Source organism: Ammospiza caudacuta, chromosome 1, assembly GCF_027887145.1.
Source record: "Ammospiza caudacuta isolate bAmmCau1 chromosome 1, bAmmCau1.pri, whole genome shotgun sequence".
Taxonomy (NCBI): domain Eukaryota; kingdom Metazoa; phylum Chordata; class Aves; order Passeriformes; family Passerellidae; genus Ammospiza; species Ammospiza caudacuta.
In genome coordinates, this window is record NC_080593.1 from 70,587,466 (window position 1) to 70,611,707 (window position 24,242).

The window sequence follows — 24,242 nt, forward strand, 5'->3', positions numbered from 1 at the left end:
ATTACAGTTTCATTTTGCTTCCACTGAAATGGTGGGTATCAATGTATCAAGGAGCAGAAATCCATTCTAACTGCACTCCATTAAGTTATTAGCTTTTTTTTTTGACAATTAAAATTAATAGTTATGAGCACTGATGAACACCTAGTGCTCTATGCACAGCTTAAAAAATTACCAGCTCCAAAACATCTGCTTGAAATATCTGTAAATCTGATGGAACAGGAGGCGTTGTCCCTCATAAAAAGAATTTGGCATAAATCTTCAGACAAAAAACTTGCAGTAATTCTTCTTTCACAGATACTGCACAGTGAGATTATGTCAATATTAGGAAGTCAGAGTGACAAGGAACATTTCCAGGCACTGGGATACCATCATGTAAACTATAGATCTGTTCCAGTGTTCTCCAGAAACAACCTGAGTGCTGTGAAATAGTCTTTGCACAGCATTTTGGAGGTTTAAAGAACGTGCTACTCTGGCAGCAGGCTGTAGCCTGTTTACCCTTGGCATCCAGTAACATTTCCAGGCACATTTAACCAACTGATATAAATGCAGCCTGAGAGATCCAGAATGTAGTGACACTGAGTCTCCAGAGCAGATAGGAGAATGGGTCTTCAGTCAAGAGGTAATAAGGCACCTTTCACTTCTCAAAGCTCTTGTATTCTTGAGATTTTAATCTGGATTGCATACTGATTTAACATATTTTTTCATTATTTCATAAAGCTGATGAGTCTCTTACCCTGTAAAATATTTTCTACCAAACAATGTAAAAATATAATGCAACATTATAACTATAAAATATCAATTACAGAGTTTTAAAGCCAGAAATAGGTTTTGCTTTTATTTATGCTGGTATTGTGCATAATTCTATACATCTATATTTAATTAAAATTATAAAAATATCTGAAAAATATTATTGACATCAACCAGTCAAATATTGGCATGATAAATATTGGCACTTTTAGCAAAATGTAAGGGTTGATTTTAGTTTCTATACAAGTTTTTCAACCAATAGGTCAATCTTCGGAACTGAATGAGACTACCAACATGTTTCAAGAGTAGAATGTAGAAATTTTGAGTAATGCATTCTCCTTGAATTGATACTTGTCTTGTATTTTGTTGTTATCATCTTTGGACAATCGTTCTATTTGAAAGGAAGATGCTTTTTTTTTTATCCTTTGGAAGACCAAAATAATGTGATGTGCACTTTTTGATTTATTGGAGGTATTAACTGGTTGGTAAAAAAATAGGTTCAAAAAAAAAAAAGGTTCCAAAAGTGTGCAAAAGGAGAGCTCTGGAAAGTCTGTTCTCAGTAAACTTACTCTTCTTGGGTTTGCATCAAACTACTAAGCAGATCCAGTCTTTGGCAGCCAAAGAGGGCCTTGGCCAGTTTTCCAACTGTAGCACCTTTGGCACCTTCCCTCATCACCCACTTGAGCAGCATTTGGTAAACTTTTTCCTTTAGTCCATCTCGTTCGTAGTCATGATCGATTTCATCAATCTCGGGATCACTGAAGCCCAGTTTCCGAGCACAGTGCTTCCACTGCTTAGCCAGCTTTTCCCTCACTAGATTCAGATGCTTTTCTGTCAGGACAGTAGTATTGTCTGCAAAAAGAAGATGAGTGTAACAAAATTGCATCTTTCAACAGTTCTTCTGTTCCTTTCACTCCCTCTCTCCTGTCCTCCCCCAAATACTTATTGGTAATATCTACAGACAGAATCTTAGTGATGCAATCAGAAGTGGATTTCATGAAGGCAGCATAACCTAATGATGGCAGGCAAGAAATGTCCAGACAGAACATGTGTATTCACAGGTCAGTTGCTGGATTTGCTCTTTGATCTGAAGCTATCATAGGTTGTCACTTAAACCTGCAAGATTGAAAAAGCCTTTTCTAGAATTCCTAAAGAGTTGTATATGTTTTATATTCTGAGACATAAATGTTACTTAGGAATACACTGAGATAGTTTAATTCAGCATTGACCAATGAAAATAAATTACGTTTCAAATTTGTCCAACTTCTATCTGAATGAAGTTGTTGTGGCTCTTGCTTACATGGTTTAACTTTTAGTTTTCCATGTGTCATGTCAGGCACTGGACTCTGTGATCTGCATGAGTCCATTCCACCTCAGGATATTCTATGATTTAAACTATAAGTCAGGTGAGGATCTCCAATCCTAGCCTTGCTTCTGCCTGTGTGTGTTTTATACATTCCAAACCAAATGATTCTCAGGTAATTATGAGGTGAATACATGAAAACTAGGGAGGTATTTCTCTTACCAAATACACCCACTGCTTCATAATGAGAATAAATATCTTCCATAGCAACAGAACAAGTGCTGAAATGCGGATTCTGATCTTCAATTTTCATGTGATTGTAGGATCCAATTTGAATTCCAGAGCTGTTAGTTATGTTGTACTTGATTGAATCATCTGTATAGGGAACGTTAACACAAATTTACAAACAGCAGCATAAGGTTCAAATGTCAAGAAGTAACATAAGGAGGAAAAAGTTCCACTAATAAGGGGAGTGATATTCATTGCACTTGATGTAGAAATAATTATTTACTGGCAACTGTGAGTGTATTTTCACTGTGCAGTGATACAGATGTGTACTTTAGTGAAAGCCCAGTCTATTTTATGACAGAGTGCCACAACCAAGCTGATAGTTACTAGACTGTAAATAATGTTCTCTGTGCCTTGGGAATGCATCGTAGCAGTCTTGTTTTCTGCTGCCTAACAGCTTCAGGAGGTCAGCCTTGATTCAAATGCTCTTTTTGTTTACATTTTAAAGGCTCACCTCTGCCTGTCAGCTTTATTTTTCATAGATGTAAGTGCAACTTTACAGTTATGACTTCTGAGTTCTGCGAGACGACAGCAAATGTAGTTTCACGTTGCTCATAAAATATGATTAGTACAACACATAATTAGATCTTTGGTTTACTGTTGTCTGATTTCCACATGCAGCATGAAGCTAAGTCACTATTCAGTTTAGGAGAGGGCAGTTTTCTGTTCTCTTGACAGTGTTTTCTGAACTCTGCTTGGATAATTCTCCACTAAACATTCTAACTCTAGCTTAACTGGTGAATCTCATAACCTGGGTCTAAAATTGAAGTACAGACACTTAAAATGATACACCAAGCTCTGTATTTAATCACCTGGTATCATGGTTACATCCTTGCTACACACTCAGTTGCAATGTGAAGTGTGAGCATCTATAGTTATGTATGAAAATCTGATTAAGAAAACTTAATATATGCTAGCCTGGGACTGCAGGGCAGAAAGATCATATGTATGCATTATTAGATGAGGTTGAAAAAAAGGAATGCATTTTATCATGCCTCATAACATTATTACTTCTACTCATAACATTATGATTCCTGTAATTTTTTTAAGAGCCAGAGGACTCAGGAAACACATCATATTTGTAGTTAAAAATAGAAAGAAATCTCATGTTTGCTATGTTCTTATCTGGCAACAAAATGAATTTAGCATAACATATGAAAATATATACACATACTTTGTCAATATTACAGTATTAACAGGAAAAATTACTACACTTATAAATCTCCTTTCCCAAGCCTTTACACTTTGCAGCTTCTCAGGTTTGGGTCATCATTTAAAGGGGGCAGAGTCAAGAAGACAAAAACCTCCTCTTTCAAGTTTTCTCTGTAGTGTAGACCACTTAGAAACTGGACAAGCCTTTGAAAGGGTTAATGAAAGAATTCAGAGTGCCCCAAGCAAGACAACTTTAAAGGAGCATATATTAATAACTCCTGAAGGATGTTACATGACTTTAGGGGTTCAAGCCAGTAGAACTGTAGAGACCTGTGCCCCAATGAAGACTGATCAGCATGAAGCCTGTAGCTAGAAATTTGTACTAAAATGCAAACTAAGATAGGACAAAGTGTTCCAGATGTGTGTGTGGTTCCAGAGCTGGGCAGAGTGACAGCAACTTGAAGTTTAATCTAAGGAAGTGACTAGGTTAGGTGTACAGGAGATCTTGCACTGCTCTCATATTTTTAAAGTTCTTGCATTAAAGAATATGTTGTCCATGATTTATCAAAAACACATTTAATGCTGTGTTTAGGTCCTGATAGAGACAGGACTAAGTTTTACCTATTGATACTGAAAACTTCAGCTATGGTTAGAGGTATTAAGCAATAACAGAAATTATTTCAAGTTCCTGAAGTCTTTTGTTTTACTGGTCAGGATGCAATGCACAGCCTGTTGGCTACCAGGGCAGATGAAGGCCACCGCACTTACCTAAGCTTACTCTGGATACACTAGGATAGTATGCAAACGTTCCCCTTGGGAAAGAAGTGGAATCCCTGTAACCTGTAGAAAGAAAAAACCTCAAAGAAATGCCAAAAGCATTATGTAAATAGAAAAGTAGATATACTTAACAATGGCTGCCATATTTGTGACAATGTGAGTATACAGTGCTCTTAAATACAGAAATGAGAAGCTTTTTAATTAGCAAGATTGTGTCTCCTTGAATAACTCTAGTTTAAGCACTGATCTTATGAGGTTTTGCTGAGTTACTAATAGCCTTAACCATCCTTGGATCTCAGAGAGGACAATGGGATTCCATGTGGGTGTAGGAACACCGGGCAGTGTGGGATCAGAGCACACTGAAGTCACAGACTGAGCTGCATGTATGAGGTATTCAAACTGGCAAATTCCAAGCTCCCAAGTGTGAGTTTTTGGATACTCACAGATGGGCGCTGCAACTCATACTGGGGCAGCAGGAGCATATGGGTTAGAGTCACTCAACAAGTCAGTGAGGAACTGAAATGCAGCTCTTGTGCACCTCAGTCTGGTATCTGCTACACTATTTCACACAGTCTTCCTATAATAAATGTTTTCTTTATTTCTTTCAAACAGAAGGTTTTCCTTTATTAGTGATGTTGGAAATTCTAATGCATGTCTTCTTACATGACAGCCCTCGGATTCATGTCAGTAAATAAATTCACATAAACAACTAATCACAGCCTCTGCATTAATAATTCAACAGAAAAACACTTTTGTGGCATTCTGCTTGTAAAAAGCTAGGCATTTTCTTGTGAGATGACCTGGAAAATAACACCATGCTAAAAATACTCAAGAGTAGGAGCAGGCATCTCATGCTGTCTCTAGTTCCTCAAAGTTTTATCTTGTAGGTCTCCAGTTACCACTTATTTATATGCTTTGTTAATGCCTGATATTCTCTTCCTTCTTTGTCTCCATACCTTTCTACTCCATGGCTTACCAGCAAACACCAACAGCAGCTCTCCCTCAGCACCAGGCAGAGCTCTCTGGAGAAACCAGTTCCAAACCTCAGCTCCTTGCTGGCTCCCTAGGTTCAGGATCTCTCACCTTGCTGCAAGCCAAGCTAAAAAATAGCCATATATTTTTTGAAATGCTACAAGTGTTTCTTCATGAGTAGAACCTATGGTATGAATGTTACAGTTTTGAGAGTCAAAGTTCTGGTCAGCTTTACTAGAATGACTGGTAGCAGCTCCTGGTTTTTGGGAGCTGCTTTAGCAGTACTTGCTGTCTGCTCTTCCTTGGCTGTTGAGTCAGCTGTTGGGTCTCATACTCTTTTGTTACACTGATGCTTTAGAAATGGTTCATTTGCAATTGGCAGCCTGACATCAGTGAAAGCAGCATAATGAAGTCAAAGCTGCAGTGTTTTAACTTTGAGTCAACAAAAAGAACTTAATGAAAAGAATTCACCCTTTCTATATTACACATCAGCCTGCAATAAGCAGGTTGTTCCCTGAGCTACAAAACTCTCTTGACCACTTCACTGAATAGAGGAAAAGTGTGTTTTCAGAAACATAAGTGTTGCAAAAGGAGGAATCTCACCTGTATCTGTGTCTGAATTCTTTGAATACCAGTTTACATTGGTCGGTGACGTCAGGTTTTGTCCAGATTCTGGCACAGGATGTTTACTTAGGCTAAAGTTACTGGCTGAACACAATCCATAGGGATCCACCAGGTTTCCTGTTGGAAGACTGTTGGGACTGGGCCCATAATAAACATCTACATTCTGTTTTGGTGTTGTTGCAGCTGCCGGTGGCCAGAAATATGGATTAGTGTTTGATCCTATTTTTTCAGCTCTTGGATACAGTTCACTCAGTTGAGAAGTAGGGGATGGCTTTGCAAATGGATCGCAGGAAACTCTCCTCCTCCTCTCCTCCTCTATCATTTCAGGGCTGTACAGCACAGGTGGAACTGCTTTATCCATCCGGCTTCCAAAGGCGTGGTAGTTGTATTCATGCTCAAGTTTTCTTTCCAGATTATCAGGAGGTACAAATGAGGTCTCACAGCTCTCAACAGGCTGGTTCTCAGGGGAGGCAGCAAACAGGGCTTCATTAACCTCACTGGTCATGGGACCCTGGGAGCTGTGCAGAGAATTAGGCTGATCTGAAAGGAAAGCACATTAAATGTTTGAAAACATTCAAATGCAAGTATTTAACTTGTTGCAATGATCTATTAACCCACTTTATTATTATTGTATATCTAAAAGGTTTCAATAAAACATTACTTCCAGCATAAGACATTCTATAAAATAAAACATAGCTTTACTGACAAATAGAACAGATTTTTATCTAGGAAGTACAGGTTTGCTTAAGCTATCAGTGTTAAAATCTCACTAGCTCGAGTAGTGTGAGAATTCACTGTGTACTCTACTTGTATTTATATCAAGTTTTCAACCACTGAAACAAACATTCCTGGAGGCATTTGTAGGATCTGCTTTACTGGTGTGTCTCCTCTGGCATTAACTGGAGTTTGATCAGTTCAAAACTAAGGTGTAACAGGATGGAAAATAATGTCACTGTAATAACAGGTGTAATTTCATACAGCACATATAATTTGTCATTAAAATCTTATTTAAAATGATTATGTAAAATGTTCTGTCTGGGTATGTCATGATATGAATACTCTTCCAAAGAATACATTTTTACAAGTAATGTCTACCAGATAAAATAGTTTGTGTCATCTATACCTTTCAACCTAATTGTCAGTATCAAAGGAAGCTCTACTTCAGAACTGAGCTAGATGGAGTATAATCTGTATGATGCTGTAGCATTCTGAGACTAAATAAGAAACATAAAAATATGTTTGTTGCTACTTGTAATTATTTTTTAAGGGTAGGACTACAGATGCTTTCTTAAAGTTCTGAAAGCTTCACACTTTTCTAGAAAATATCATACATTGCTTGAAGCAAGGGACACTTACAGAGCACTGTAAAACTGGAATGAAGTGTATGTATGTGCTTCTGTTTAGCTCAGATAATGCTAGTGAACTGGGGTCCCCCCAAATTACATTATTTCAGCCCGTATTAGGCAGGACCAAAACTGGTTCCTTTGGGTGGCTGCATATTAGAGCACTTTCAGTAGGACTTGCTCTGCTTGTTTTGCTATCACTGCTAGAGAGGAAGTGGGAGGAATGGTTAATACAGAAATAACCCCATCCAAAGTGACAGCTCTTAGCAATTCAGTATTAGCATAAACTATGTGGCATCTGCTCTCCAGGGCAGGCTTGAGATAGATGTATGGACAGATCCTGTGGGATGCCTTCACTGCCACTGTCTGAGTGATGCCCATTGACTAGAGAGAAACCCCTGCCTTTGACTGACAGGTTGGCAAGATAGCATCTTTCTGCAGTGGAGATTCACAACAAAGTCTCTGGACTTAAAACTTGAGAGCATCTGCAAACTGCAGCAGTCATACATGACTCTTTCTGCACAGGAAATGTAACTACACTCACTTAAAAATAGAGCAGTGGGGCTGCCCTGAGTCCATCAGTTCTACTGAGGAACAGTTGTGGGAAACCTGGCTTTGGGGAAGATTTATTAGTTGCATGTTACAGTTTAACATTACTAATTTAATCGTGATAACTCAGCAGAATTTTATTTTTACTGGATTGTTTTATTATTTCTTGTAAATCAGTGTTGCAAATAAGATCCTGTGTCCCTTGACATTAAGAAACTTTGGTAAGAGAATTCCAGATACACTACTACAAAACTCTAACTTTATCATATTAGATATATTATCACATATTAGAGAGCCAGCTCTATAAAATGGAGCTCATCCAAGATTTGATGAAAGTATGACAGAAAAGAGAAAAAAACCTGTCTACCAGTGTTCCTCAGATTCCTTAGAGAGCAAAGTCCTAAACAAAGGAATAATTTACAATTATGTATCTTGGTCATATTCAAAGCATTCATAAGAAAGGATGGAGGGGGAAAAAGAAAGGTCTTAATGAAACTAAAGCCTACAAACCAAGCAGTTGGCATGACTAAAAGATGAGAAGAAAGATCAAGTATGAAAAGTAATTAACAAAGTGACACTGTAAAGCTGAATGTTGAACAAAATTTTTGGCATGGAAGAGGAAAGCATAAGAGCGTAAAAGGAGATAGAAATTGTAAGTGTAACTTCTGGGAGCAAATAACATCATCTCAGTGATTACAATTCTTTGAGGTGCTGAATAATTGAGTCTCTTCATAACCCTTAATGGTAAAGTTACTTGCTTTGTACACAACTTTATCTTTGGCAAATAGACAGAGTAATTATGTGCTGGTGACTTACCTACTTGACCATTGCTGCTATCTGCTGGTGCAGCATCTATTTGAAGGGATTCCATGCTATGCAGCAGTTCATTTGACTCAGGCTGCATTTTCTGCACATGAGAACAAATGATCAAATTATAGGCAAAGGCTTAAACAAAGGGAGTACCTGTAGAATATGAAACAGCACAGCTTCACTGTGAAGTGACCTGGATGAATAGACTCTATCAGTCTCTGGGAAAAGATTCCATCTCTTTCAGAGAGCACAGCCTGACAGGAAATACCCATTGCTTTGCTACAGGTGGGCAAAATCTTTTCTTCAATGAAGGGAAAGAGGACTGCAGTATAACAGCAGTATATAATACTCTGACTTGACCAAACAACATCTTTGCCTACATGAATGTGACCTTAATCCAGAGTGGCTCTGGATTGTCTGACTGGTATTTAATTGCCAGACTTTTCGCAAGCAATCTCAGTGAGGGGATGCTGCTGAGGTAAAGGTAGTAAACATGCATCCTGATTTGTGGATCTGTATTTAATAAGCTCATTCATCAACAGGGAAGAAGAGGTGAGAAATCATTAACATTCAGGTTTAGGCACATTGACTTTTATGAAGATTATTAGAAATTAGGGGTTTAGAGTAAATTTTCAGAAAGAAGCAGTGCAATTTCCTTTCTATAACCCTCATCCTCACTTAACTAGAGTGAAGGCAAAATCTACTCTTTTGATGTTCCCATTATTCGGGCTTTGCTGGAAGTAATTTTTTATTAACCTGCAAAAATTATTTCTCAACTTCCCCAAGTGCTGCTTACTCATAAAATAATTTCCAAAAGCAGAGTTTATGTTAGTATTTTTTAATTAAACCAAATAAGTACTTTCTCAGATTAAAAATCAACAATTCCTACCTATCTCTTCCCAAAAAATATACTTCCCTCCAAAAGCAAAAGGTAGCATTCCAACACACATTACCACAGGACCATAGGTCCTTAAATTTTACTTGAGTAATGGAATTGTTTGAACAGAGGGGTTAAACCAAATGACTTCTGGTTGCTTTCTTCCTCAACCATTCTGTGATTCTGTGATCCTTTTAGTTAGGAGGCTTCCATGATTGCTGGGCAGACAGCAGAGAGGCTATGCCCAAACTCTCTAAGCCAGGTTGCTACTGAAGCTGAACTTGTAATTCACATAATGACTTGCCCAGGATCCACTTTTCACAATCTGTGCCTTGATTGTAATGGATGCTTTCCTTCCTGAGAAAGTAATAAACTCACAGCCCATTTCCTAAATAGTCATTTTGTCCCTATGATACGAGAGGTGCATCTGTAGAGAGCTAATGCATGTAGTAAAATTTGCCATGGTGCTGATTTGGGGTTGCTGTCATAAATTAGACATATATATATATATAGTTCATAGTGGGAGTTTGATCAAATCAGTCCAAGAGATCTGCTTTATCAGTTTCACTTTGCAAAACTCTCTTGCTTTTTTGAACAGTTACTGGTGCTTCATAAACATCACATGAAATGAGTAATTTTTATTTCCACAATTGAAGACTTGGTGATAAGGAAGCATTTAAAAAAAAGTGAAAGAATGGTTTCACAAGGAAGTTTGTTTTGTTTTGTTTTTTTTCTCAGTTAAGAATACTCTCTGTATTGTCTGTGAGTGAAGTCTATACAGTCAAGTGATGAAACTCATAGTATCTGTGATAAAAAGGTTCCATTATCAGCCCATTTTTTCAAGAAGTTATGATTCTCTTATTTTCAGTCAGGAAATTATTATTTTAATCATAATTTTAAAACTTACAGCCAGAAAAGTAAGACAAACCAACTTGGACACAGGAAAACGATCTGATTTTAACTTTTACCTGTTAATATTACTGTGGAATACCTTCCTGGTCTCAAGCAGGCTGAGACTCATGAGACACTGCCTGAAGACAGGGCAAAAATTACCAAGAATTTATGAAGTTACTTTAAATTAGATTCTGCCACTTTTTAATTTATATGAATAACATTTTGTGAGTGAGACTTAGTGGATATATGACGAGCTTTTGCAAAATATCATCATAGAATCAGTGTGCCCCTCAGGTGGAAATAGACCTTGGGCCCACCTCCTGCTCAAAGCAGGGTCACTTATGGGACTGGAGTTGGTAGCTCAGAGCTTTGTGCAGTCAGGTTTAAAAACCTCCAATGATGGTGACTGGACAACCTCTGTAGGTAACTTGTGCCACTGCTCTGTTCTCCTCAGAGGGAAATGTTTTGGGTTTTTTTAATTTCACTCTTACATCCAAGTTTGAGTCTCTCTTGTTTCTGTATTTGTCTTTTTTCTCTAGTCCTCACACAATGTGCTGCTGTGAAGAGCTTGGCTCTCTCTTCTCAGACTCCTCACACACAGGGGCAGGCTGCTATTTCTTTGTCCTCCAAAGCCATTGCATGTCTGTGCTGAATTGCCATCTCCTACAAGGACTAACAAGGTCTGAGCAGACCTGCTGCCTGTGACACTGCTGGTGCCAGGCAGGCTCTGGCTGGTGCCCAGGTCGCTGCTCTCCACCACCCTGAGCTTCTTCTTGGCAGTGCTGCTCCCTGGCTGGGCAGCCCCTGGGTGGCACTGAAGCCAGGGGTTATTTAATCCCAGCATTCCTCCTGTGCCTTCTGAATTTCACAAGGTTTCTGTCACCACATTCCTCTAGCCTGCAGCTATCAGCCTTGTCCTTGTGACTGTCTTGATTAGCCCTTCTAGTTTGGCGCACACCTTATGTGTGTTCATTGTTTCTGTCAGGTCACTGAGAGAGGAGTAAACCAGGTCAGGTCCCAGCCCCCTGCACTCCTGCAGCTGCTTTTGGCCTGCAGGTGAAGTAGGACTCATCAACTGCTCTGGGACTCACCATCCAACCTGTTTTCACCTGCCCATCCAGACAGCAGCATCTGAACTTGGATACAAGAGTAGTTTGGGAGAAGAGTGCTGAAAACCTTCTGAAGGTTGAGATAAATGCCATGCACTGCTCTGCCCTCATTCACAAATCCAGCTATTTTATCACAGCAGGAAATTGTATCAATCAAGCATGATCAGTGTTGAAGTGGCAGAATCTGGCCATAATTGGGGTTGGGAAGAAGCAATGTGGGGAACTTTAAAATGCTTAGAAAGCTACTCACTTTTAAATTCTTCAGATCTTCTTCAATATTTTTTCCTAGCTCTTCATAGTAAAATGGCTTGTATCTTTCACTGATTTCTGCAAAAATAAAAGAATTAAGTGAAAATGGTTTTCAAAGGAAATTAAAAGTGAATTGTACTGTTAACAATCTTGATGGAAAAGGAATGACAAATGAAGACTTCGATGTCAGAAACAAGAAAGGTATACATACATTTATAATTTGTTATAAATAACATGGTACATTTAGTCTCAAAAAGTGACAAGAACAGGATGACTTCTATGGATTTGTTGTTGTTGTATTGTTTTTTATGGTGAAATCTGTCTATGATCAGTGGCTGACAACATCTTTCCTTGGCTTGCATATGGGGAAATCAGAAGCTAAGATCCAACACAAGCATAAACTTAATCTATTAGCACTACATTATATATGTTTAATATGGAGATAGTAGGTGGGTTCCTCATGAGATACACATTTCCTCTGAGCATTTAAATACATGCCTGTATATGAAGTTGTTGATGCCCCAGTCTAAATACAAACCTCAGTTTCCTGTTATTTGTTGGGGTCTTTTTTGCGGGTTGGGGTTTTTTTTCCCCTCTTTTTGTTGTTTTGGGGTTTTCTGGGTTGTTGGGGTGTTTTTGGTTTTTTGGTTTGTTTGGGGTTTTTTTGGCACTATGTATTGAGGCAGAAAGGAGAGACAATGAGATACAGAATTTTTACTTATTTATTCTTAGCCTCCTTCCCAGACTGTTCAGCCAAGACTTCTACTGACTGGAAGTGTTTTGCCATCTGACCATATGAAAGGATGATTAGCTATCAAAGTCAGTCACGTTGCTTATGGAAGGATAACTAGGAAGCTTTTGAATCTGGAGTATTTTGAATAGGGTATTTTCTCAGTCATGGTCAAGATATAGTATATCCCTTGATGTTAGTTTTTATGTAAGTTTCAGCAATAAGGTTATACTATGCTGAAAAGAAATTATCAAGGATAAAGTGTCTTAATCAGCTCCATTCACTTACTAGGATTTTTCAAATCTGCAAATGCTGGATCAGATCCCATTTTTGGTCATAGTACAAAGAGCATACTTTGTACTGTGACCAAAGAGAAGATTATGTGCATGGCTATTTCAGTTTTCAAAAAACACCCCATCTTATTTCAAGAGGAAAATACTCTTGAAATGTTTTTCTGCATTATAAGCTATCAATGGACACAAACAAATACAAGTCCTAAAGTAATGCCTTACCTGCAAAGGTCGGACGTTTCTCTGAATCTTCATCCCAGCATTGCTTCATTAAGTCAATAACTTGCACTGGACATTTATCAGTGATCTCCTTTATGTCTGGTCTGTTTCCATTCATGATGCCAAAGCAAATCTGAGTTTCATTTATACCATCTGAAAAATAAAATTTCCTATCAGGTTCTGCTCATGGGTTTTGCTACCTTTCCATAGGTAAAAGAAACAATGAAATAGCTCCCTGTCTGTTTCTGGGTATGTAAAACAGGATTTCAAAGAGGTCCAGGTTACAGTTAAAAATCTTTTACATTAGTGAATTTGAATCCACTGCCCTGACTTCCATGGATTAGAGACTTATTTTAAGATCAATGGATTTACTTTGATATGTATGACATGCACAGTGTGAGTAAGGGTGACAGAGGTACCTCTCTAGTACCTGCTTCTCAGGTGCATCAGCGCTGCACTAGATATGAACACAAAGATGGCCACGCAGGCAACATTTAGCCATTTAAATAGCAAAAATCCATTCTAAATTATAAACGTGTTACTCTGGAATTCCACAGCTGGCTCCTATTGTTCTACATAAGCCCATTGGTACACATTGAGAAATCAGCACCACACAGCTGAGAATCAGTAACTGATTGTGAGATCATTCTCATTTCCACGTGTAACTAGTCCACCTCAGGAAATAGTGTCCGTCAAAATTTCCATCCTGGCCCACCTGAGGTTTGCTTAATTTCTGCCACCAAGTCTGGTTTGTACCCACACCATGTAGATGTGAGTAGATTCAGCTTATGGCTGCATTTCATTCAGAGGTTCTTGTCCATGCTGAGAAGTCAGGAATGATGCAACTAATTCCTCTGACTGGCCATGAGGTGCCAAACCAGTGCTATTCTAGGCCATGGCTGATGCAATCTACTAATCTTAATTTTATAACATTAAATGCTTAATATTTGTAACTTATTTTTCTGATAGCATCCTTTGGGAAATAACGTACTTTCGTATGGCTCTTTGTTAGCAAAAATTGCCCAGATCACAATGCCAAAGCTGTAAACATCTGATTTCTCCACTGGTTTAGCATTAACACAGCGTAAATGCTCTGGGGCCATATAGAAAAGAGTCCCAGCATTGTTCTGGTACGTGCTCTTCATTTGCTTCTGTCGGACAGTTTCTTCTTGGGTCAGCCTGCTCCAGCTCTTAAAGGAGGCAACACCGAGATCTGCAATCTGAAAAATGAGACACATCAGAGCTGTAATGAAGAGGAGATAAACAAGTATTGCATTCAGTGTCAATTTTATCAAGTCTTAATACAAATCTAATAACTTATCTAAAAACTAAATAGTGAAAAAAATACAACTTAAAAAAAGAAAACGAACTATTTGGTTTTTTTCTTGTTTTCCTTTGGTTGGTTGGTTTGGTTTTTGTTCTAAATAAAGCGTCACTGCCACTTGGGAGCCATAAGGCTGAACTTTTATTATTTCTTCTATCCTCATATTGTGTAAGTGTAGAACATTTGCACAATGTGAGGATAGAAGAAATTTGGTTTCACTCACATTAGCAAACTTATTTGAAGTCTGCTTGCAGTGCTCACAGGAGAACAGAAGATTCATAGGAGAAGAATCTAAGATTCAAACCTAGAATCAATCTATGAGACAGGCAGATATGCCTCCTCTCTCACTGCCCTTCCCATTCAGATTCCATTTAACTCAACCACCTTAGATCTTCCCTCAGAAGAGGGAAAGAAGAGAATCTAAAATGATGGGATATGTATGACAGAGACGTGGAAAAGAATAGCATGGAATAGATTAAAGCAGAGATACCTGGGTACTGTGTGTTGACAATGTGATATTATTGAAACTTTAGGGTGCAGTTTTGCAACTAGATTAATGGCTGGTGATGAAGAAAGTAATCCTTCCCTTCTCTCCCATTTCCTATTATGTGCTTCCTCTGCTCCTCTTGTTCCAGGACTGACACCTACCTGGGAAGACCTGGTGCAAGGCAGTCAAGCAGCCTGCTGAACCAAGCGCTCCCCAACAGAAGGATAGCACTGCCAACAAGGTAAATGGTAATCTGCTGCTTTGGCTTCCTAAATCAAGACAGGCTGTTCTCATTAGCACCAGTGCTAACACAAGGGAACAGGAGGTCAACAGGAGAGGAAAGCTGAAAGAAAATGGGCATGTCTCTCTTGGCCACAGGCAGCTGTCAAACAGAGCTGAGTAACTCAATTACTTCAGATAAAATCAAGATGACACCTTGCCTCACTTCTAACTCACTTATTGCCTCTAACTAGCTTATTGTTCCTCTTGAGTTTCTGCAGCCCTGGGCTATGTTTAGAGGTTGTGTATTCAGTGGAAAATCTGGGCAACAATTCTGCTGAGGAAGTAGGAGTCCAGGTTCATGTGTAGTGATAGAGAAGGATATGACAAATCTTTCTACACTTACAATTTCCTAGAACCACTATTTCCCTTTCTAATGATTGACAATGTTAGACACATTCAAGCAGAGATAATACAACAGCTGCCTTAAATTATATTTTTGATCAAGTTACTTAAGGAAGTCTTATCTGATTCTGAATTTGATCCTGTGTTCCAGGTCAGTTTGTCATGAAATGTGATGATAGCCTAGTTGGGTCCTGTCTATATAAGAGAGATGAAACCAAACTCCCCATACAATTTACATTTAAAGCAGATCATGATGAGTTTTTATTTTTGGAAAGGAAATTAATTTATAATTCTTATTGCAAGCTGCTCATACTACACTTGCTACTATATTAACCTTGTGGAAGAACTACTTACTAATTTATGTGTGAGAAATAGAAAATGACAGAGTTCTCTTCACAGAAATTAAATCTATAGTTTCAAACTGTAATGGGGTCATTATTTCAACAACTCACCTTGGCCAGAAACAGGATATTTGATGAGGACTGCTGCAAATTCCCCTCAGGTTTATTCTGCAGTAGCCTCTATATTTATGTGTCTTGATCCAAAACCCCACTGAAGTTAATAGAAGGGCTTTGGAATAGGCTTATAAACCATTCTTTGAAGTAGTGTCCTGATGGGGTTTTTTTGTAGCTCCTGGATGTCATTTTAAAATGGCGACTAAGGGAAAAGAGGGATACAAAAGAGGAGAAGATAACAGAAGAAAGAAAGAAAGGAATAAAAAAAGGAAGTGAAGGCAGGAGGAGAAATTACAGCAATAAAGGACAAAAGACACCATCCATAAAACATTCTATTTTGTTTTAAACTTCGTATTAACATTTTTTTAATGTAATTGTTATGTTATTTACATTATTTTTTTTAATGCACTCAGTGATTTTTTTTTCCCACAGTTGGCGGAATACTGTGCAAATCTCACACTCAGAGGTTGTATAGGCCACCATAATTCAGCAATCCAGGGAACACTCTCTCAGTGATAATTCACTAAACTACAGAGGCATTCATCTACTGATTCCGCCAAATTAGGAACTCTAACCAGCATGGCTATGATGGGTTCTTCAACCCAAATCACCAACCTTCTCCATTCACATTTTAACAATTACCTTAATGTGGAAGTCTCTGTCCACAAGGATGTTTTCTGGTTTTAGGTCTTTGTGTACAAAGCCTTGCTCATGCAAATAAAGCATTCCTTCTGTGATTTCCAGCACGAAACGCCCTTTCACTGACAAAGGTAGTGAGAGCTAAAAGAAAGAACAAGAAGTGCCATCTGTTAAAAAATGCAACTACAACAATCAACTTAAAACTCAGTCTTTAAAAAAAATTCCTCAGTCCCAAGGGTACCTCTGCTTAAGCTATGGTAAGAAAAACCTGCATCTCCAGTTTTTCAATGAGGGAGGTGATTGTCGCACTCTACTCCACACTGGTATGGCTTGACCTTGAATACTATGTGCAGTTTTGGCCACAAGTTAAGAAGGATGTAAAGCCATTCGAGAGCCTCCAAAGGAAGGCACAAAGATGGTGAAAAATCTGGGGGGAAGCCATATGAGGAAGGGCAGAGGCCACTTGGTCTGTTCAGCCTGGAGGAGACTGAGGGAATACCCCATCATGGTCTACAGCTTCCTCATGATGGGAAGCAGAGGGACCGGTACAGATCTCTTCTCTCTGGTGGTCAGCAATAGGAATGGTAGAAAGCTGGATTAGGCAAGGTTTAGGCTGGATATTAGGGGAAGATTCCTCACCCAGAGGGTGGTTGTGATTTTTGGGGTTGTCCTGTGCAAGTTGGACTTGATGATCTATCAAGGTCCCTTCCAACTAGGGATATTCTATGGCTCTAAGGTCCTTCTTGGATTGAAATTTTGGCATTAAAATAATTCTAGAGTCACTCCATACTTAAAAATATTTGCTACATATTTAGCAAACTCTCCACTTATCTCTACAGCCCTTCTAGAACTTTTTAATCTGCAATTGATCTGCTCCTCTGTGATGCACAGGAAAGCCATTGCCTGCTGTCTCTAGAGAAAGCAGTTCTGCCACTGGATTTTTAATACAAAAAGAAGAAGAAATTCAAGACTCCGTTCTCTGACTATGGCAGTAACATCCTGTCCCTTTCAGACAGCTCACCAACCCTAAGGGAAGAAGTAATTGACTGCTCACATTTTGTAGCACTTTCATCATGTTTCCCCGGTCCACATACTCCATCACAAGTGAGTAGTTTCCATCTTCCAAAATGACACCGAGCAGCTTTACCACACGGTCATGCTGCAGTCTGCGCATAATCCTGCCCTCTTCAAGAAGGGAAACATTGTACCTGTAAAACAGAAATTACACTCAATTTAGGTGCCAGCCCAGAAAGAACAAAATGATGAAAATCACACTGATTCAGGCTGAAAACCATTGCCAAAAATGTCAACAACCCTAGAACCCCTGCAAGATTAACCATACTTTAGCTGTTTTTAATTGATACAGATTTGTTCATGCCAGGTTATATTCTCTAAGACTCTGCTCAAATGCCTAAAACAGAGACTGTTCAGTCTGATTTTAAGGCCTGCTTTTCAGAAACTGCAAAAGCATTCTTCTTGTAGGTAGCTGTGGATGTCCAAATCTTTTAACTGGGGTGAGAACTGGGCAGAGCTGAAAGAGCCTTGGAACAAGAAGGATCAAGATCCACTCCACTACTTCTTGTACAGGTAACTTACAGAGGTCTTATTTCCAAAGGGCTTCATGTTCAAAATGGATTTCTTACAAGGGAGCCACACACATACTAATGATGACACCTACTAAATGATGACAGCATTTGCTAACAATTACTGGTTTAACAATTATCTTGGCCTCAGTACAATCCATCAATAATCATAGGTACATAGCTGGGAGCTCACTAAGGGTCTTAAAAAAGGATAATATCCATTATATAATGAATAGAAAAGATGGTATTTTTATTATTGTTCCTGTTCTAGTCATCAGACGGAAGGATGTAAGAAAATATTGAAACTATACTGCTTGCTAATGCTTTTCTACCCTCTGACTTAAAAGGAAACTGCTTTCTCCATCTGTGTTCCCCTGTATTACTAGGGAAGAAACCAGTTGTTTTGTTTGCATTAGGTTCAGTTTAAAAAATTTGCTAAAGACTTACCATTCCATATTTTAAGAAATAAGAGAGTTATGAACCTGTGTAATGAAAAAATAAAAACACAAACCTAAAAATACACTTGGCAGTCTAGTCCATTCTAACTGTGGTCATCCCAAACTGCCATTGCAGGCTGCAAACTACTAGAATCTCTTAATTTGCTTTCTACCAGCAAAATAAAAATTCAGTTAATTTATTTATCATAACCCAAAGGAGAAAAAACATGAAATTTTGTCTCTCTCTAGTGGATGACTCATGGGAGAGTTTTAGGATTGTTATGGCTGTGAGGGAGTAGAGCTGCAATGTGACCTGAATACACTGAAATAGACATTCAATCTTTGAATTAAATCAGTGGGCTTGGCTCACTCTGCTCTTTCTCAAGGGAGACGGGTTTACATTTGTGGTATTAACACACATGAGACTGGAGTCCTGCTGATAATTTATGTGCATTTAGCTCCTAGTGGACATCTACAGTTGGATAATTTCATTGAAAACATATCTTCAAGTTTGAAAATATCATGTGGCCACTGAGTTTCTGCATTTCCTTAAGTGTGCAGGAGTCCTCTTGATTCTTAACAAGAGGGGGGAAAAAAAAGAGAAAATTTGCAGGACAGCTGTTAGTATTATTTTCTTTTCCCCACATAAAGTATTTCCAGAAGCCAAAGACCTGAAATTATTACACTCCATTTAGGTTTGTCTTAACTGAATTTAGAGGACTTAGACCAACTGAAAATCAGAACTGAGATCTGGAACTTACTCAGTGCGCTGTGGTCCTGTATACACTTTTTTTAATACTACAAATCCATATTTCTTGTGCAAGCATAAAGAAATTGTTCCAAATCCTCCAGCATCTAGTTGCTTTTTCTCAAGCAAATCCTTGGTGTTCATGTGGATATCTTCCAGAGACATGGCTGCAGTCTTTGTGGCTTGGCAATTAAAACAAAATCAAGCACCCTCGTGCTCCTGGACCTGCAGTATAAAGGAGGGAAAATGAAGTGTCATTGAAAGCATTCAGCTGTTCCACTAAATAAGTGTACATTGAAGGAGTGGGACAGAAACATTAAACTGTCATGACCCTTATGAATGCTCAGTTAGAAACCAAAAATGCTGCAGTTCTCACAGAATCAGACCTAAAGATTAATCCTGTCAACCCACTACTGTTATATTCAGTTGATGTAAAATAATTTATTCACCTGAAGATCTCAAAGTGCTGCCGATAAATAGTTTTTATCTATTCAATATACAGTAGATCTGTCCCTACACTCCATATGTGCAAAATCCAAACCCCACAAAAACCAGAAAAAAAGCCACGGTCCCAAAGGCAGGTAGTGCCTAATGATTCTGATAGGTATCTTGTTTTCTGAATTGCCTGAACATGGGCTGTCAGGGGCCCAGATTCCTACATAACCCTAAGCTACCTTTTAGGCATCTTTGCAAACCTAGGTTTAAAGGATTTGCTTAAAGCTTAAACCAAGCAACTGAATGGAGGGTGAAATGAAGGACTCAGCTTCTGAGGGAAACTTATTTGCACATGATCTCAAGGTGACAAGTGCTAGGAAAGAATACATATGGCAACTTCTCCTCTGCCCATTAAAAAGAAGGGGAACAAAGAAATTATGAAGGCTTGTAGTAACTCCTAAGTGCATCAAGACAAAAAAAGAGTTTAGGGGATCCTATGAAATGGGTAAGTAACAGATAAGTAATAGGTAAGTAAGCACAAGTGGATGCCAGAATAATTTTAATCCTTTGATAAGGCTGCAGTACTCTCTTGCCTAATGTTTCCCAGTCTAGACAGCCCCTGCCTTCAGCACATGCCAGCAAGCTGCTTTGCTAGCACTGGTGCAAGCCAACAAGCTCTGCTTTTTCCCCCCTCACTAAGTTTTTAACTTAAGCACCTTACATCAGGTAAAGAAAGAGTTTGCTGAGAAAAGACAAAGTGCAAGAGACTGGCAGGGCTGTTCATTTTCCACTCATCTTGGGTAACTACAGCACAGATAGATGGAGCTGGGAGAAAGGCACCACCTCTAAGTGCCACTACCAGCAACAGTAGATTGGCTTCTTTGGGTAACTAAGAGCTCTAAATTGTGTAGCAAAGGGACTCCCAAGTTTTTTCCAGACCAACAAACGACTGCCAATTCCTGTAAACTATTGTGCATTTGTATCATCCAATCTCTAATTGAAAAGATTGCTTAATGTTGTTGTGAATACCAGCTGCAGCCTAATTTTGACTGCCTCATGACCACACCCTCTTTGGGAAGTCTGGGATCTAAGGACTTAGTGTGTGTGGAAAGTAGGTACCTGAGGAAGACAGACATTTCAATGCTAAGCTGGAAATGGTCTGATCAGTTCAATACTGACAAACCAAAACAGGGAAGAATAAATTAAATTTTTAAAAAATTATGAATTGTGCCTGTAGAAGAGAGAGAGCAAGAGCTTTCTTTTCAAAGTACATATAGAGACTCTATGGGCTGCCGTAGCACAGATAGGGAACAACCTCCCTACACCCAGAGCAGTATCCTCTCTTCAGAGTTTTCTGCTTTGGCTTTATGGACTTCAAAATTATGAAAGCTTTGTTTTGCTGCAGTGCTAGCCTGCATTATGAGCACAGGCCTTAGGATATGGCTGCATTCATTTAGTAAGAAGGTAAGTCTTACTATGCCTAATAATGATCAGAGGAAATTGTTCTTGTTTTGTTTGTTGTGGTAGGGGTTTTTTTGGGTGGTTGTTTTTGGGTTTTTTTTGGTGAAGATTTTTGTTTGTTTGTTTTTGGGGTTTTGTTTTGGTTTGTTTTTGGTTTTTGTTTTTCCTTTACAGCCAATCAAATAGCAGGCAACAAATAACTCATAGCCGTGCCCATTGCTGCTTTCATAGCTGAGCTTTCATCTCCCTGGAAGTTTCTGGTGATGGTTCTCTGGATTTGTTGGTGTGGTCATACTGACTTTTGTGCAGATGGGGTGGATGTCACATATACAAGAGCCTAAATTCAGTCATCAGAGTCAAACATGGCATAAACTAGCATCTTGCTTCTTTATCTGGGTCTCCCTTCCAAGAATAAGTTTGAAGTCACTTATGTATGTTAATTTTTCCATGCTAACAGCAATTATGCAGCTAGGTAGTAGTTGTAAGACTTGCACGTGCTTTTCTTGTGAATGCAAAGTAGATGTGCATTTTTGAACGGCGAATCTCCAAAGTTGCATTAATACCACTGATAGCTTGGGACTGGCATTTGATACCATATAACCTGGTAAAAAATATCTCTGCCCAAAACTGCAACAGATGCAGAACTTTGTTCTTATTTACAATGTTAATTACCTGTTCCTTCCTAGCAAGCCACATGTAGTCACTATGACCAAAAGTCTTGGAAATTCAAAGGAAGTAGTAACTTCTAAAATCATAAGGTGTCTGTTGAAGTGAGCTGGGTAACATTTAAGAAGAGGGAATTTTCTTATTGGATGGGAGGGAACCTTCCCCCTTGGGCATGGTAAGATGCCACTGCTTTTTTTTGTGCTCTTATTAAGTAATGAGGTACTCTGAATAGAAGCTGTCTGATCTAATGACTTATTTCAAACCCAGAGTTTTGTTTTGTTTTTGTAGAATGAATATCACAGGAAAACAATGTCTAGCTAGGCTTTGAAGCAAAGACTACTTATTCTGGTATGCTATTTAATATGAGATATTGGCTTATGATAGCTTGAAATATCAATTTATAAAAAACCAAGGACAGAACCTCAAAAGCTCAGGTTCACTCCAACCTTACTGCTTCTTATTGAAATACAGGGTAATTTATATGTACTTAGGACACACCAATTCATGAATTAAGTATCTGTGGTTAAGAGAACAGAAATTTTGCAGCTTAATTCAGCCAACCCTTACAGAAGCTATGCATACTTTAGTGGTTAATTTATGTTCTGGAAAGTAGCTGTCATCTGTGTACTTGATTCATTATAAAGCAGTTTCTTCTGTATACTATTCTGAACATTTGTATTCAGTTGGGTTCATATATACCAAATACCAACATGTGTTATGAAAATTTTTAATACCAGTTGGTAGAAGAGAGGAATTTCAGTCCACCATTATGGCTGGTGTTCTCTAGAAGAGGACAGTGCAGCTCTAAGTGGCTTTGTGGCATTTTTCTTTTTAACACCATGGTTATGTCCTCTCCTTTAATGCCTAAAGGGCATATAAATTCACAAGGATCATAACCTGGACATTAGCTCATCCTGTCATATTCCTAATCACTGTTCAAAAGTGCTTTGCTCAGTTCTAACGATTTGTAACTGATCTGATGCAGTTACAAATCTGTAATGATGTGACCTCCATGGTTAAGGAGGGCTGAGCACATTAGCACAGTAATATGACAAAACATGGAGCCTTTGTAGTCTAATGATGCTCCCAGCACGTAAATTCTTAAGAGGTGCTATAAACTTTAATTGGAGAAAATTAGCACCTTTACAAGTAGCAAAATTCGTGGCCACTGAGTTATCAGTCAGTAATGGAAAGGAATAAAGAACAGAAGCCAAAGCTGGTATACCCAAAGGACCAACAGGAGACAAGCAGAAGGGCTGCTACAGGTGATAACAAAAATATTGCCTGTGTCAATGATGATTCAAAACAGGGTATCTCAGATCTGTTGCTGTAAATATCATAACCCACTCCATCTAAACCTTTCCCTTCTGCTCAGATTTTTCACCGGATGAATCTTTTCACTAATAAAGGGGTTTTTTTTCCCTTTTTTCTCTTGGAAATAGCAAAGAAAATACCTGTGTCAGGCCGCCAGCAGTTAACAGAAAGGATTCCACGGGAAGGGGAGGAGAAGCCAGTTCAAGGGAAACAAAGGTGTTTTGCAATAGAAGTTTCCACAGGAGTAGAGGCAGCGTGGGAAGAGGAAAGGATGGGATCTGTGCAGTAGCCAGTACCGGTGCAAAGCTGCTCCAGTCGGTTCTGGTCACAGAAGCGATTCCGTACGGCAATCGGGAAGGGCTGTCTGGCTGCGGCGCCCCACCGGGCCGCAGCTGTCGGAGACGGGCGCTCCCGCTCGGCCCCGCGCGGCCTGGCCGCAGCCAGAGGCGCCTACTCCCCGAGGAGCCGGGAAGCCCTAAAGCACAGCTGCTCTGGCCTAGTTCCTCGTTGGCCGATTTACCATATCGCCCCTCTCCTCCCGGCGGCTTCCTGCTGCCGCCTCCTCTCGTCCGCACCGCTCCCCTGCCCGGCGCTTCCCCTTCCCCGTGAGCCCCTCCAAGCGGTGCGGGATGGGACGGAGCGCTACATCGACACCAAGCCACCTCACCTCGGAACCGTCAGCCCCTCGGATCACACCGCGGCGACGCCTTCGCACCCCCCTTGGCGGGGTCGCCGCCGTGGTTTCGGTTTCGGTGCAGCAGCGCGGCCTTTCCAGCTGCTCCCGCTCCGGACTCCTGCCCTACCGCGCTCTGGCCTCGGAGGCCCCGACAGCTTCCCGGGGCGCCGCTGGCAATGGGGTTAGCCCCTAATGCACCTAAAGTTATGCCTCCGTCCCGGGGAGGCGGAGCGAGGGAGGCGGCTTGGAAGGTTCTGAGAGGCGCGGGAACCGCCCAGTCAGTGACTGAGTCATCGCCCGAGCTCTACGAGCACTGCCATCGCTGCCGGCAGAGAATCTGTCACGGTCACTGCCTGAGCCACTGGGCACCACGATCGTGGCCACGCCGTGACTTTGTCACCTGTCGAGCTCTATGGGAACTATGATCGGTGCAACACCCTGGCCCTGTCACCTGTCGAGC

The 24,242-nt window shown here is 39.7% G+C and overlaps 1 protein-coding gene across 1 annotated transcript; it reads right to left on the reverse strand.

Moving 5' to 3' along the window:
- Nucleotides 1-807: 807 nt before the first annotated feature.
- Nucleotides 808-23,996, reverse strand: RIPK1 (receptor interacting serine/threonine kinase 1). The gene is made up of 12 exons (XM_058813394.1): nt 23,774-23,996; nt 19,244-19,455; nt 17,517-17,670; nt 16,466-16,603; nt 13,925-14,153; nt 12,937-13,086; nt 11,696-11,772; nt 8,572-8,662; nt 5,843-6,403; nt 4,259-4,330; nt 2,273-2,425; nt 808-1,599 (listed from the first exon to the last, which is right to left on the reverse strand). Exons 2-12 carry the CDS (start codon nt 19,393-19,395, stop codon nt 1,313-1,315), a joined length of 2,064 nt encoding a protein of 687 aa, XP_058669377.1. The 5' UTR covers nt 19,396-19,455; nt 23,774-23,996; the 3' UTR covers nt 808-1,312.
- Between the last annotated feature and the right edge of the window lie 246 nt (nt 23,997-24,242).

Bases quoted from the DNA above. Each gene is read 5' to 3' on its own strand.
- RIPK1 (XM_058813394.1), bottom strand. From the start codon at position 19,395: ATGTCTCTGGAAGATATCCACATGAACACCAAGGATTTGCTTGAGAAA. The intron at 17,671-19,243 runs GTAAGTTCCAGA...TCTGTTTTACAG, and splicing joins ACAGGACCACAGCGCACTGA to GTACAATGTTTCCCTTCTTG. The intron at 13,087-13,924 runs GTACGTTATTTC...TTTATTTTTCAG, and splicing joins TAACAAAGAGCCATACGAAA to ATGGTATAAATGAAACTCAG.